Source organism: Salarias fasciatus, chromosome 14 (assembly GCF_902148845.1).
Source record: "Salarias fasciatus chromosome 14, fSalaFa1.1, whole genome shotgun sequence".
Taxonomy (NCBI): domain Eukaryota; kingdom Metazoa; phylum Chordata; class Actinopteri; order Blenniiformes; family Blenniidae; genus Salarias; species Salarias fasciatus.
The window spans coordinates 2,532,540-2,547,231 of record NC_043758.1 but is presented as its reverse complement, the minus strand read 5'-3'; the positions used below and the strand labels follow the sequence as shown (position 1 = coordinate 2,547,231).

The window sequence follows — 14,692 nt, the reverse complement described above, 5'->3', positions numbered from 1 at the left end:
CAGAGGTGGAGAACCCTGCAGAACCAGACTTAGAGGTGGAGAACCCTGCAGAACCAGGCTCAGAGGTGGAGAACCCTGCAGAACCAGACTCAGAGGTGGAGAACCCTGCAGAACCAGGCTCAGAGGTGGAGGACCCTGCAGAACCAGACTCAGAGGTACCGGCTTTCTGCTATTCTGGTAGCGGTGAGGGGACAGAGGGAGAATGAAACAGGACAGACAGCACAGATACATTTCAGCACTGCTCCACTGAAGCAGGTGGATCAGGATCAGGAGAGTACATAGACTACAAGAGAGAAGCTGGTCAATGAAAAATAGTCGTGAAACATTGCATTCCTCAGGTAGATGGGACTGCTCATTTGGCCTCGCTTGCGGCACGGTGTGGTTACTGCCCCTCAATTTTAATTGCAAACAACATGCACTTCCACGTTCATGAGCGGGGGAGGAGCAGGCGATGGGGTCTTCTGCGGTCCCGTCTCCGGGTCCCCTCTGGTGGGGGGGGTGGGGGGGGGGGGTGGGGGTGGGGGGGGCTGTTGTTTCCCCACAGGCCTGGGGTCTTTGCCGGCTGTTGTTTGGGGACCTGCTGGTTCCGGGGGGTGCATACCTGTCTGCAGCGGCAGGGGTTTGGCGGGTGGGCGGCAGTTGAGGGTGGTGGGGGGGCCTGGATATGGGTGTTCGGTGTTTCCTTGCCTTCCGGGGGGTTCTCCCACAGGACAAGATGGATGGATGACACCAGAATGTGACTGTGTTTGGGTTAGGTTTGACTGTGTGTGTGTGCGTGTGTGCATGCAAGAGTGTGTGAGTGTGTCAGAATGTGAGTACATGGCTGGAGTGCTGGGAGGGCACTGGCCTGGGGTGGGTAGCCACCCATGTGGGCTGGTTCTCCCGGGTGGGTCATGGCCCTCCGCCTGAGTGGGGGGCATTGGCTCTTGGGCTCTTGGACCCTGGCATCTCGGCTCTGCCCGCCCAGGCATCCTGTGCCCGGGGTGGGCCAGCTCCTGCCGGTTCTGGCTTCCTGGGGCCCGGGCCCTGGGGCCGCCGGGGTCCCTGGCCGGTGCCTTCCTCTGCCCTCTTCTGGACCGGAGCATGGGCATCTGCCTGGGGGAGCGGCTTGGATCTGGGCTCTGTGAAGGCCGCCAGCTGTCTGGGCCCTGAGGGCCTCTCTGTCCTGCTTCTGCCCTTCTCAGGGGTCAGAGGTCATATACGCAGGAATGCAGTTAGGTCAGCACCAATCCCAGTCGGCCCTGGCCAACTTGGCACCACCCCCGGGATACAGTCAAGTTGGCCTCGCGGGGGTGGAGGGGGGTGGGGGAGCTGATGCCGGCTACGGCGCGACAATTTACACAGTTTTATAATTATAATGCAGGCGACTGGTTTGATCAAACGCCGCCTGGTCACATGATCTGGTCACATGACCAGACAGCCGCTCGCGCTGCGCGCTCGTAGCTAAGCTACTCGGTTCAAACAGAACGTCAAACATGAAGCTCCAGGTACATTATCCTAGCCTGGCATGCCAGACTGTCTCTCCATGCTCAGGAATACACGGAGATACAGTCTGGTACCGCGCCAATTGAGTCTGACTTCTGCCCGGCAAACTTCTGCCGGGCGAATCACAGCCCACGAGAGGAGGGAGTTAGCGATGCGTCATAGTATACCCCCCCCCCCCCCCCCCCCCCCCCCACCTCAAAACAATCATGGTGGTGGCCGCAACACAGCGAGGCTTTACCACGGCTCTGTTTGAAGTTTTGAACGAACTGAATTTGGCGCTGAAACCACAGCAGGAATCTGCTCTGAAGGCTTTTCTTTAACCCCAAATTCCACTGGGCGCCAAAGCGCCGCGCCGCGTCCCAGAAGCGCTGGTGTTATGACAGATCACCAGAACGGAGGCGCGGGCCACGGCGCTGGTGTTTCGCTTCAGGTCGCCACTTCTAAACGGCGCGGCACGGCGCTGCGCTCCCGGTGTGCATTGACTTCAGGAACAAGACGCCGGCGTGACGCGGCGCTTAAGTGTCCGGTGGAATTTGGGGGTAAAACGGACGTGAAACTCCATGCCATGATTCCATGTTTTCGACTACAAAACTACTACAACAGAGCGCTGTGTACGTCGCATTGTCGTTGCGTCACAGCCTCGTTTCTTGGATTGGTTTTCTCCGCTCAATAGTCCCGCCTCTCGTCAGCCTGTTTAAAATGAAGCCCCAATGGCGCGGTACCAGACTGTCTCTGTGTGTAACATATGAGGTCAGTCTGGCATGCCAGGCTAACATTATCCACCTCTAACCTGTCAGTCACCATAATCACACAGTTTGTCCTCCAGTCTCCCGCCTGCTACGTGAGGAGAAGCGGTGCAGCCAGCACGAAAAAAACTGTGCAAATCGTCGCGCCGCAGCCGGCATCGTGATTTTAAAAAAGAGGCTTTTGGCCGAGTTGGTAAGCAGCTTACAGTCAAGTCGGCACCAACCAACTCGGCCACTTGAGAGCCCCCCCGTGAGGCCGACTTGGCTAGATGCCAACTTGGCTGTATCCTGAGGGCGGTGTCGAGTTGGCCAGGGCCGACTTGGATTGGTGCCGACCTGACTGTAATCCATATACGCATGAACACTATCACTATCACTATTAAATTTGCGTGATCACGATGATCTTTAATCACTCTTCACATTCTACCTGTGGACTCAGTTACCTTGTTTTTCTGAGGTGGGTTAGACTAATGCTGATCTGCAGTAGGCCTCTCCTGATGCTCTGGTGTAATTTCATACTTGATTTCTCAGTTTGCACGCCCCTAGGTCACTACTAGTTATATTCTAAAAACCAAAAAAAAAAATTCTGGTTCTGTCAGTCTTTGTGTTAGCTATTGATTTTGGTTTTGTCAGTCTCTCTGTTAGTTATCGGTGCTGTGGTTTCGGATCGTTCTGTGTTACATGTGATATGTTGTATTGTGAATTTATATATATGTTATTCTACCTGCCGTTCCCCCTCTCTTTATCTTTCTCTCTCTTGCTCTCTGAGTGTTTCCGTCCCGGCCGTGTCCGGCAGCCATGCCAGATGCCAGTCTCAAATAAAGGCAGCAGTGGGAGGAGATTCCGTCTCTTCCTGCTGCTAACAGTAAAATGTATTCGGCCAGTAAAAGGCTTTAATCATACAATATTGCACGCCCCAGCTGCCGAACAGGACAAGAGGAAAAAAAAAAAAAAAAAGAAACTTGGAGCTGGTTCGTCATGACCTGATAGCTGAAAGCTCTGCCCCCTGTTCTACTTTTAGAGAACCGAGGAACCTCCAGCAGACCAGCACTCTGAGAACGAAACGTTCTCCTGGGACAGTATGGGACTAACAGCTGTTTAAGATATGATGGGGCCTGGTTGTTCAGGACTTTATAGGTTAAGTGGAGGGTTTTAAATTCTATTCTAGATTTAACAGGGAGCCAGTGAAGAGAAGATAATATTGTTTTGATGTGATCTCTCCTGCTGGTTCTTGTCAGAACTCTTGCTGCAGCATTTTGAACAAGTTGGAGACTTTTTCGGCAGCTGTTGGGTCCCCCTGATAACAAGGAATTACAGTAGTCTACTCTGGAGATCCTGGTCAAAGGGCAGTCCAGGTTCCTCACGGTGTTTCTGGGGGTTAAAGCAAAACCGTCCAGAGTTACTATTTGTTTACATCATTTCTCTCTCAGGTGTTTTGGGTCAAATAAAATAACTTCTGTTTTATCTGAAATTAGGAGGAGAAAATGACAACTCATCCGGGTTTTTATGTCTTCAAAACAAGCTTCTAGTTTGACAAGTTGATCAGTGTCTCTGGCTTCTTAGGTAAGTAGATCTGTGTATCATCGGCATAACAGGAAGTTAATGGAGTGTTCCCTGATGATGTTCCCTACAGGAAGCATGTAGAATGTGAAGAGTATAGGTCCTAAAACAGAACCCTGTGGAACTCCATGTTTAACTTTAATCTGAGCTGAAGAGTCACCGTTAACATGAACCAAGCGGAACCTGTCTGCTAAATATGATTGAAATCAGTTTAATGCTGAACCTTTAATCCCAATAATAGATTCTAGTCTCTGTAGCAGGATGTCAGGATCTACAGGATCAACTGCGGCACTGAGATCTAACAGGACCAGAACAGAGACCAGGACGGAGATCAGGACAAAGACTCGTACAGAGACCTGTACAGGGACCAGAACATAGACCAGAACAGGGACCAGGACAGAGACCAGTCCTTTATCTGAGGCTGGTTGTCCAGCTGTGCTCCTCTAGTGTGTTCCCTGGGTGTCCTCGCTTGGTTTTCCAGCTGTGTTCTAAAACTGTGTTCTCCTGGTGTGCTCTCTAGCTGTGCTCTTTAGATGCGTTCTTTGGCTGTGTTGTCCAGCTGTGCTTTCTAGGTGTGTTCTTTCATTGTGTTCTCAAGGTGTGATCTCCAGTCGTGTGCTCCAGGTGTGTTATCTGGATTTGTTGTCCAGCTAGGTTCTCCGACTGTGTTTTTCGCCTCCGTTCTCTGACTGTGTCCTTCAGCTGTGTTCTCCAGCTGTATTCTCAGGTTGTGTTCTCCAGCTGTATTCTCAGGTTGTGTTCTCCAGCTGTATTCTCAGGTTGTGTTCTCCAGCTGTATACTCAGGTTGTGTTCTCCAGCTGTGTTCTCTGACTGGGTTATCCAGCTGCCTTGTCCAGTTGTGTTTTTAAGATGTGTTCTCTGACTCGGTTCTCCAGTTTTGTTTGACAGGTTTGGTCTTCAAGTCTGTTTGCCTGGTTTGTTCTCCAGATGTGTTTTTTTCACAATCCATTCTCCAGGTGTGTTATTTGGCTGTGTTGTCTGGCTGTTGTCCAGTTGCATTCTTTGGTTGGGTTCTCCAGCTGTGTTTTCCAGGTGCGTTATTTAGCGGTTTCTCCAGGTGGCTGTAATGAGCCCCAACAGAGCAGAGGGACACCTGAGGACAGTCGGACGCTTCACTCAGGACCAATTACTTGTAGTCATGGTTACCGCTGTAAACAGAAGCGCTGCGGGTGTTTATCATCATGTGGAGTGACCGGCGGGGGTGGGGTGGGGGTAGAGGGGGTGGGTGGGGGTCAAAAGTTTCCATCTTGGCTGTTTTCTAAAAGTTGTCTTTTCAGCGTCTCATAGCTCAGTCATTTTGTCACTAGACACACAAAACTCTCCAGAATTTTGCTTTTTCACTTGTAACTGTTGCCGTAGAAACGAGACAGAACAGTGGGAGAGCATCATTTCAAAGAAAATTCAACAGAAATAAAACCTGCAGGGAATTTTGATTTGATTGTTTCAACAGAGGGAAGAGCTAGATTTTAAAGGGGCTGTATCATGCTTTTATAGCTAGTCCAAACCCTAGAAATGGCATTAACATAGTAATAGTTTATTTTTGGCGCTAAGGAAAAGTCATTTTGTGTGAAATATAAGATTTTCTGGGGCTAATTCTGAAACCCGGAAGAGAAAACGCTCTGGTTCACTGAAATCCTGCCTCTCCCCCTGTTGACTTTGACTGACAGCGAACTTCAACCAATCGGAGCTTCAAAACAAATACGCTGGCTAGCTTTAGCTCTTTAGCTCTAGCTTCTCTACACACAAAGACACGCGAAAACGTCTTTTCCTGTGAGAAACTCACCAAGCGCAGACTCTTCAGACTCTTGCTCTTGCTTGATTGTTGCTTTCAGATGATGGTCAAAGTTTATCCTCGTAATTGGAGTTACAAAAAGCGGCAACGCTGATTGCCGAGGGCCTGCGGGAGGGGGGCTCAGGGGAGCCATCTTCACCGTGTGACGTGAACATGGGAAACGGAGCGTTTTCACGGGTGCAGGAGGGGCTGCCTCTCTGAGCAGCACAAACACAAGGAAAGCTCAAACACGGAGGCACAAAGGAAAAAAATCGCTTTAGGGTTCATGGTTTGGATTCATATACACAGGCCAGAGGTTAGTTTGCCTACCTTGACATGTTTCGGCTGCCAAGCTGCAGCCTTCCTCAGAAGTGTCATGTGATGTTGTCTGGTCAGCTGATTTATACAGGTTTTGGCGCCAGCTTCCTACTGGGTGCAGTAGGATGACAGCGCCATCTGCAGTCCGACTTCTTCAGTACTGTGTCCCAGGTATGGGAAAGTTGATACGCCCCCTCTGCCCAGTTCACAGTCTGGGGGGCGCGTTTCCAGATCTCAATGGCCTCCCTGGTGGTACTTGTTGCTTTCCATGCCGATGATCTGGGCATGATCCCAGTCCATGAGGTGGTTTTCCCTCTTGCAGTGTTCGGAAATGGCAGACTTTAGCTGTTCCTGCTCTGCCTGTCGTTTGGAGGAGCGTGTGCATGCTTTGGATGTTTCTTTTTCACATTCAGTGCGATGTTCTTTTGTCCTGATGTTGAAGGCTCTGCCAGTCTCCCCGACGTAGGATTTGTTGCACGACAAACAAGGTATTTCGTAAATGATATTGCATTTGTGTTGTGGCTCTATTTTGTCCTTGGGATGTACTAGTAACTGCCGTAGTTTTATGTGTGGTTTTACTGGGGTGCTGATGTTGTGCTTATTCATGGCCCGTTGTATTCTCTCTGTGATCCCTCTGATGTATGGAAGTGTCACCATGGCCCTGTTTTGTTTCTCAGTTTGTTTAGTTGTTCTCTTTTTTGTGTCTTTGTTTTGTTTTGCTTGTTGGTGGCCTTTGTTTATGGCCCACATCGGATAGTTGCACTTTCGTAGTGCTTTTATGATGTGTTGTTCCTCCTCTTTTCTGTCTTCTTCCTGTGTGATTAGTTTTGTGCGTTCGAAAAGGGTTCTTACGACTGAAAGTTTGTGGTTAATGGGATGTTCTGACATCCAAAGGAGGTATTGGTCTGTGTGAGTGGGTTTCCGATATATGTGAATTTTAATGCTGCCATCTTCCAGGTGCTTTATGTCCAGGTCCAGGAAATGTATGGTGCTGTCTTTTTCCTCTTTGTGGGTGAACTTGATGTTGTTTGTGTCATCCAGTGTGTTGAGATGATCCGTGAGTTCTTGTGTATGTCCTTTCCTTGTTATTTCCAAAATGTCATCCACGTACCTCTTCCAGAGGGAAAGGCCGCAGTGTGGTGGTACTTTCCTATACCTGGGACACAGTACTGAAGAAGTCGGACTGCAGATGGCGCTGTCATCCTACTGCACCCAGTAGGAAGCTGGCGCCAAAACCTGTATAAATCAGCTGACCAGACAACATCACGTGACACTTCTGAGGAAGGCTGCAGCTTGGCAGCCGAAACATGTCAAGGTAGGCAAACTAACCTCTGGCCTGTGTATATGAATCCAAACCATGAATACAAAAAAAGGCCTAATGAACCTTATCAGACTATCGCTTTAGGGTGTTTTTGGTGAGTACATGACTATATAACAAGGTTAAAACATACAAAAAGTGAATTTTGCATGATACAGCCCCTTTAATGGGTTTAATGATCTAATTACAGTAATATGATTAAGTCAATCTAACTGAGGTTATCAGATTATGTTAATCTGATTGAGGTAATCTGAGGTAATCAGATTAGTTAAACAATTGAGGCAATCCAATTGAGATAATCAGATTGTGGTAGTATGATTACAGTAGTCAGATGTAGTCTGATTGAGCTTATCACATTACTGATGAACTTCCATCAGTTCATCTTCCATCAGCATCTACTTATATCACTAAAAAATTGTGCGTTGGCATAGTACTGCGCCGTGACGTTAAGCTAGTGTTAAGCACCGTACCATGCGCCTTCACATCGGATGACGTAATGGAGGCACATTTCGACGGGCGGGCACATTTCAACAGAACACCGGTCCTCCCGATTAGCCACTGCAGTAGTCTTGGCATATTCAGCTGAGCAGAAATGTGAAGTGTGTTTCTGCCATATTCTGATTGACAACGATTGACATTCATTGTCCAGGTCCTGAATTCAAATCTAGCTGACTTTTGACGTCAGTTTTATGCAACAGTGGTTATTCATAATGGAATCCAAGATGGCCACCAAATATAGTTTTCCTTGTACTTTGAGCCATAAGCGTCTCAATAGTCCAGAAATCTTTTCTGGGTCAAAGAATGCTGTGGGGGTTAGGGGGTGGGGGAAGGTGTGTGTGTGTGTGTACATTCATGTGTATATGTGTGTGGGTGTGTATGTGTGAGTATGTATGTATGTTTTTGTATGTGTGGGTATGTATGTACTGTATGTGTATGTGAGTGTGTGGGTGTGTATCAGGATATGTATGTATATGTGTGTGACTGTGTATGTGTAAGTGTGTATGTATGTGTATGTTTCTGTGAGCATGTATGTATGTGTGTGTGGGTGTGTATCTGTAAGTATGTATGTATGTCTGTATGTGTGGGTGTATATGTGTGGGCGATTGGAGGTATGTATGTGAGGAGAGAGTGTGGTGACCTGTGGGGGGTGGCCCCGGTGGGCCTGGGGGTGGTGGGCCCTGGGTCTGAGTCCTTCCGCTGCCCCCTGTCTGTCCTCGCCTCCACTCCTCCTGATGCATGATGGGTGTGTGCTTCTTGGGTCGGTGGCTCTCTGACTATAGTTGCTGTCCACCCTGGTCCTGGGGGGGGTGGCACTCCTGGCCCTGTCCTTCATCCGGGGGCTCCTGGGTGACGGGGGTGCTGCGGCATCCCTGGACCCCCCTCTCCCCCTGCTCTCATGCACACACACATAGGGCTTTGGGAGGCGGGCTTATCAGGTAGGGTGTGGTGGAGGGGGCCATCTAAGTGGCCTCAATCACTGCACCCTTCAGTGGCTCGCCTCTCAGTCTTAATTGCACTTAGTCATCTAACACGACCAAATACATACAAACACACACGTCGGGGGGTCTTGGTGGGCCGTGTCGGGGATGGGGCTGTTCAAGTAGATGGGACCGGTCGTGGCTCCGCGGGGCCCGGGCCCCGGGACCGCCGGGGTCCCCGGCCGGGGCTTTCATCTGCCCTATTTCTGAACCGGAGCGGGGGCGTCTACCTGGGGGAGCGGCTTGGATCCGGGCTCTGTGATGACCGCCGGCTGTCTGGGCTCTGAGGGCCTCTCTGGCCTGTTTCTGGCCTTCTCAGGGGTCAGAAGTCATATTTGCATGATCACTATCACCATCACTATCACCATCATATTTTCATGATCACGCGGATCTTTAATCACTCTTCACATACGCGGTTACCTTGTCTTTTTGTGGTGGTTAGACTAATGGTGATCTGTAGTAGCCCTCTCTTGATGCACGCCCCGAGTTTACTACTAGTTACTAGTCTGTTCACTACTATGTTTCATCAGGGGGGAAAAAAAAATTATTTTATATACTGTATATGTATGGTTCTGTCAGTTTTTGTGTTGGTTGTCGGCTCTGTTTTGGTGTTGTCTAGATTGGGGTTTGGGATTGTTCTTGGTTGCGTGTGGTGCGTCGACAAGACTGTTTTGCATTTGTTGTGAATTTGTACATAGGTTGTGCCCCCCCCCCCCGTTCTCCCTCTCTTTATCTTTCTCTCTTTCTGTCTCTCGCTCTCTGAGCGTTTCCGTCCTGGTCCTGTCCGGCAGCCATGCCGGACGCCAGCTTTAAATAAAGGCAGCAGCAGGAGGAGATTCAGTCTCGTCCTGCTGCTAACATTAAAATCTGTTCGGATAGTAAAAGGCTACAATCATACAATATTGCACGCCCCAGCTGCCGAACAGGACAAGGGGAAAAAAACAAAAAAAAAGAATGCTCTGGGACTATTGCATAGTGTCTTGTGTGAGTCAAACCATGATAGCTGCCATGAAGGAGACATTCTGCCTCTAACTTTTCTGCTCAGATGAACATGCCATGATCTCACCTCTTGGTCCGTGGGGGTGTTTTTCAGTTGAGCCACTGTTTGATCTCTTCAAAATTAAAAATAAAAGGTGCACATTTACTGGAATTCCTACTTTTCAGATCACGCCTGATAAAAAGTCATAAAACTGGTCATATGGAGCTTTTATATCAGCAATCAGTATGAAAGTGTCGTCAAATGATAGCAAGAAACCAGATCCGTTGGATGTCATCTTGAATTTAATTGCAACTATATAACAGAGACTATATTACTCATGAAGTACAAATATGGAACCTCTAATCAGTGACTTTTTTGTTCAGCAATAAAATTGATTCTGCATCAGGTTTACATTTCAATATATCCCAGAGGTTCCATCTCAGTCAGGAGCAGTTTTGCCATCAAGATTGGAAAAAACATGTCATTCCATTTCCAGTTGTAGAAAAAAAAACAGAGGACGTGTTCCACGGAAAGACATCTAAAGTTTGGAATTTGAGGAGTCATTTACAAGAGGGCATTGTAAAATCTCCATCCAAGACGCGCTGTGAGAACAGGAGGTTCTAAACACCTCCGGGACTCAATTACAAGTCTGCAAATTAAGGAAACAATCATGGTTAATAAAAGTCAGGTTTTCGATGAATTGGTGAATTTTTTTCTATCAGTTGACATAACGTCATAACAGCAGAAGCTGTGGAATAGTCAGAATCTTGGATAACACTAGAAGATCACAACAGAGCACAAGGGTTCAGAGAGATGATCACTTTCTAAAATGAAGATTTGGGATTAATCTTGTTATGCGTTTGGTGCATGTGTGTGCTGGGTGTGGGAGGGGGCGCTCTAGCAGGGTAGGGGGACTCCGGGGAGCAATGGCTGGGAGCCGCTGGTGTAAAGGACATCCCCTGCTGTGAACGGTAAGTGAATGAACTGTGAACTTTGACATCTTCTTGGTTGTTGTTGTGTGGCACTTTGCTCTGCTGTGGTATTTTTAAAGTGCTTCATGAAAAACGTTTCACTCTTCAGAAGGCAGAGCTGAAACTGATCAAACATTCCTCACAGTGAAAGTTGATGCTGAACTCTGAAAATGTGTAGAAAACATTGAAATTTGGAAGAAATGAGGATCAATGGAGGTTTTGGGTTTCTTGAAATCATTGCCGTGGATTCAGGCATGAGGTTCCTCCGTCAGGCCGACCCCCTCCAGCTGGGATGTGACAGGAGGTTCCTGCAGCTCAGGCGGATCTTGGACAGCTTCAGGCCGTACATCACAGGGTTGAAGATGGGAGGACAGGTCAGGAAGTACAGCGAGAGGAAAATACGCATCACGCTGGGTAAGCTGTTCATGTTGAATCTGCTCTGCACGATCTCGAACGTGGCGCCGCAGGTGAAGTTGAGGAGCGAGGCCAGGTGAGGCGTGCAGGTGGCCACGGCTTTCTGTCGACTCTGCTCACTGCCTGAAAAACACACTCTGAAGATCCTGCTGTAGGTGAAGATGATGAGACACAGAGGACAGGACACGGAGACGGAGAAGAAGAGCAGGCCATACATGTTCCCGGGCAGCGAGTCCTGACAGGACAGCTTGACCACTGAGTGATAGTCGCAGTACACTTTAGAGACGACGCTGCCGCACAGCTGCAGGGAGGAGAGGAAGGCCACCAGAACACTGTCAGTGAGGAAGACGACCAGCCAGCAGAGAATCGCCAGGCGAACCGCCTTCCCGCTCCACAGCCGGCGGTGATACTGCAGAGGACAGCAGATCGCCAAATAGCGGTCGTAAGACATGATACCCAGAGTGAAAAACTCAACGCCTCCATAAGAGTAGATGACGAAGATCTGCAGGAGGCAGAGCGGAGCAGACACAGTGTGAGAGTCTGACAGGATCTGGACCAGGAGCAGCGGGAACAGGCTGCTGCTGCCGTACAGCTCGTTGACAAACAGGCTGAGCAGGAACAGGTACATGGGCTCATGAAGGGTTCTGTTCACACAGATCACCAGGATCAGCAGCAGGTTGGCTCCGATGATCAGCAGGTACAGACACAGCAGCAAGACGAAACTCAAGTATTTCAACAGGCCGACGTCAAAGTAACCGCTGAGTGTGAAGTGTGACGGCTGGCTGGAGTTCATGGCCTCCTCAGCAGGAACCACGGAGCTCGTCGCTGAGCGTTCTCACTCACTGGGGTCTGTGGGAGCCTCTGATGCTCGGGGAGAACGTCCACTGACACCGTCACACAGCAGGGAATCGAACATGGTGTCTCACCTGCTGCCCTGCTCCCACTGCTGGCTCCTCCTCACACACCTGCTTTTATGCACACTGCAGCCAATCAGAGACCTACCTGGACCAGGACCAGCCAATCAGAGGCTGACCAGGACCAGGACCAGGACCAGCCAATCCCAGATTTTTGGGTTTGTTCCTGGAGAAATCTTCATCTCTGTTCTTCAGCTTTATTCTCCAGGCGAGGCCTTTGGGTGTGTTCTCTATAAGTGTTCTCCAGCTGTGTTCTTTGGGTTTCTTCTCCAGCTGTGTTGTCTCAGGGTGTTCTCTCCCTGTGTTTTCAGAGGCATCCTTTTTCAGCTGTCTTCTCCAGCTGTGTTCTCCTGGTGTGTCTCCCAGTTCATTATCCAATAAGGAATACCTCGAGAAGCTCTTAAATCTTGTCACCACATCATCTGTGGAGGAAGCAGAGACTGAGGACTCAGAGGTGGACCGAGGTCTGAGGTCTCAGAGGTGGACTTGTCCATCACCCAAGCTGAAGTCACCAAGGTGACTCCGTGGCACCGGGGGTGGATGAGATTCACCCTGAGTACCTTAAGTCTCTTGATGTGCAGGACAATCTTGGTTGACACGTCTCTGTAACATTGAGTGGCAGTCGGGGGACAGAACCTCTGGACTGGCAGACCGGGTGGTGGTTCGAGGTGCAGCCAGAGGCTGGGGAGGGTCTGGTTCCGGGACCAGGGGTCTGTTGCCAAAACAAGCTACCCCACCACACTTAAGGCCCGTCCATGCTTCACATGTCCGTGTGGGTGCGCGTTGCGCGTTGGTCTGCGTGACGTAAAAATCGTCATGAATTCCTGTCCGCTAGGGTCCGCACGGACCGATCCGCGGACGTCCGCGCAGCAGCCAGAAATTGAGACTGCGTTGCGCATTGCGCACAGGTCGCGGAAGTGTGCGCCTGTGCCAGAGCGCCATAGCAAACAAAACATGGCGGTAAAAGTGAAAGTAGACGGAGCTCCAGCCTGATGGCTCCACTTAAAGACACCGAAAGAGTGAAAAACTCGTGGAAAGAGAGAGAGACTGTCTGGAGGGAGGAGAAGGTCTGCAGACAGAAGTGAAAAAGTAACTAATCGCTCCGGCGCAGCCCCGCGATTCAGAAACAGAGAAAAAAGGCTAAATAAACTTTAATACTTAAAGATAATGTACTGACAATGTATGTGCTTAATTTTCTCTAAATAATCCGTAATAAAGGAGCAGATAAACAGTCTGTAGAGCCGGAAAAGCTTCTCGAGGCTGCGTGGATCACCGCGCCTGCATGAGACGCGCACAGCTGAGCTCAAAATGTAGTATGGGAGAAAGCGCGTCCGCATCGGTGGTGTGCGGACCTTCCAAGGCGGACACGGAAACGCGTACATGTGAAGCATAGACCAGCCTTTAGAGATTTTCACTGCCATGGTCATGAAACAGTTTGGAAGGATTTCAGAAATCTGGGGACAGGCAAGTCTGGGGACAGAGATGTCTGGAGACAGGGAAGTCTGCAGACAGGTAAGTCTCGGGACAGGGAAGTCTCGACATTCCTGCTTAGACCGCTGTCCTTGTGACCCTGCTCTGGATCACCAGATGCAGACAAGACGAGGCCAGACGAGGGCTCACTCTGCTTGTCCAAATGTGTCTGGTGATGAACCTGCTGGTGTTTTATGAACTGTCTTTCTTCTCATCTTCATATTTTGGCAAAACATAAATTATAGTGTCTCCTTGTTTTTAACATTAAGGAATCGCAGCGAAACCAAACCGCAGACGTTGCTCGTCCTCCCGTCTACCTGCTGCTGACGGAAGATGTCACTCGATGTTTGCCGGGGTGTTTCTGGGGGTCTTTCATGAGTGTGAGTACTCGGTGCAGGATCAGACCCAGTTCCTGATCCTGGCGTCGGTGTCACTTCACTTTATTAGTTTGTCCCTTGAAAGCCAATGTGGTTTGCTGAGACAATGAAAAGCTCACATTCAAAAGGACATGTAAACTTCCCGGGCGTGACCAGCGGTTTAGTTCAAGTGCTAAATATGCAGAATACATAGCTCAAGTGAAAAATGAGCACATCGGGGAAAAAGCAGAGTGATGGACAGAGTATACTCAATGAATATGTAAATAAATATATTTAAACATACAAGCTACAAACAGGTAAAATAACCAAGAGTATAACACAGTTACATCCTTGGGGAAGTAAGTGGGGGAACATCCAGTCAGACACCAGAAGGAAGCAGCTGATCCAGATTGACAGGAGGAGTTTGAACTATATAGATGGACTTAGCTTTCCTAATCAACTTAGTTTTAAATATCTCATCCAGACTGTTGAATTTCAGCCCAGCATCTTTAAAGCTAGGATAGACGATGTTGTCCAAAAACACATTTTGTCATACTGAGTAAAATGCTCCTTGCCCCTTGGGAGCAGTCAATACTTTATGTGGATGGAAAAAGCTGCGGAAAAAATCTGACCACTGTAGCGGCCAAAGGACAGTAAAAACTCTGACCAATTGTAAGGCGCGGACCGCTCTTAAGAAACCAATCAGATACCGTGCTCCGCTGTCTGAACAGCCCCGTCTGCTCCGCTCCGTCTGTGTGTGTGTGTGTGTGTGTGTGTGTGTGTGTGTGTGTGTGTGTGTGTGTGTGTGTTTGTGAGCACGCGGCGCAGATCGGCTCACAAGACCGCCTCTCGGTAATTACGTTGTGCAACAAAGTATCATAGTACTGTGT

The 14,692-nt window shown here is 49.2% G+C and overlaps 1 protein-coding gene across 1 annotated transcript; it reads right to left on the bottom strand.

The window, feature by feature from the left end:
• Positions 1 to 10,916: 10,916 nt before the first annotated feature.
• LOC115400659 (olfactory receptor 11A1-like) lies at positions 10,917 to 11,855 on the bottom strand. Its single transcript, XM_030108667.1, has one exon. The coding sequence runs from the start codon at positions 11,853 to 11,855 to the stop codon at positions 10,917 to 10,919; it is 939 nt and encodes a 312-aa protein (XP_029964527.1).
• Between the last annotated feature and the right edge of the window lie 2,837 nt (positions 11,856 to 14,692).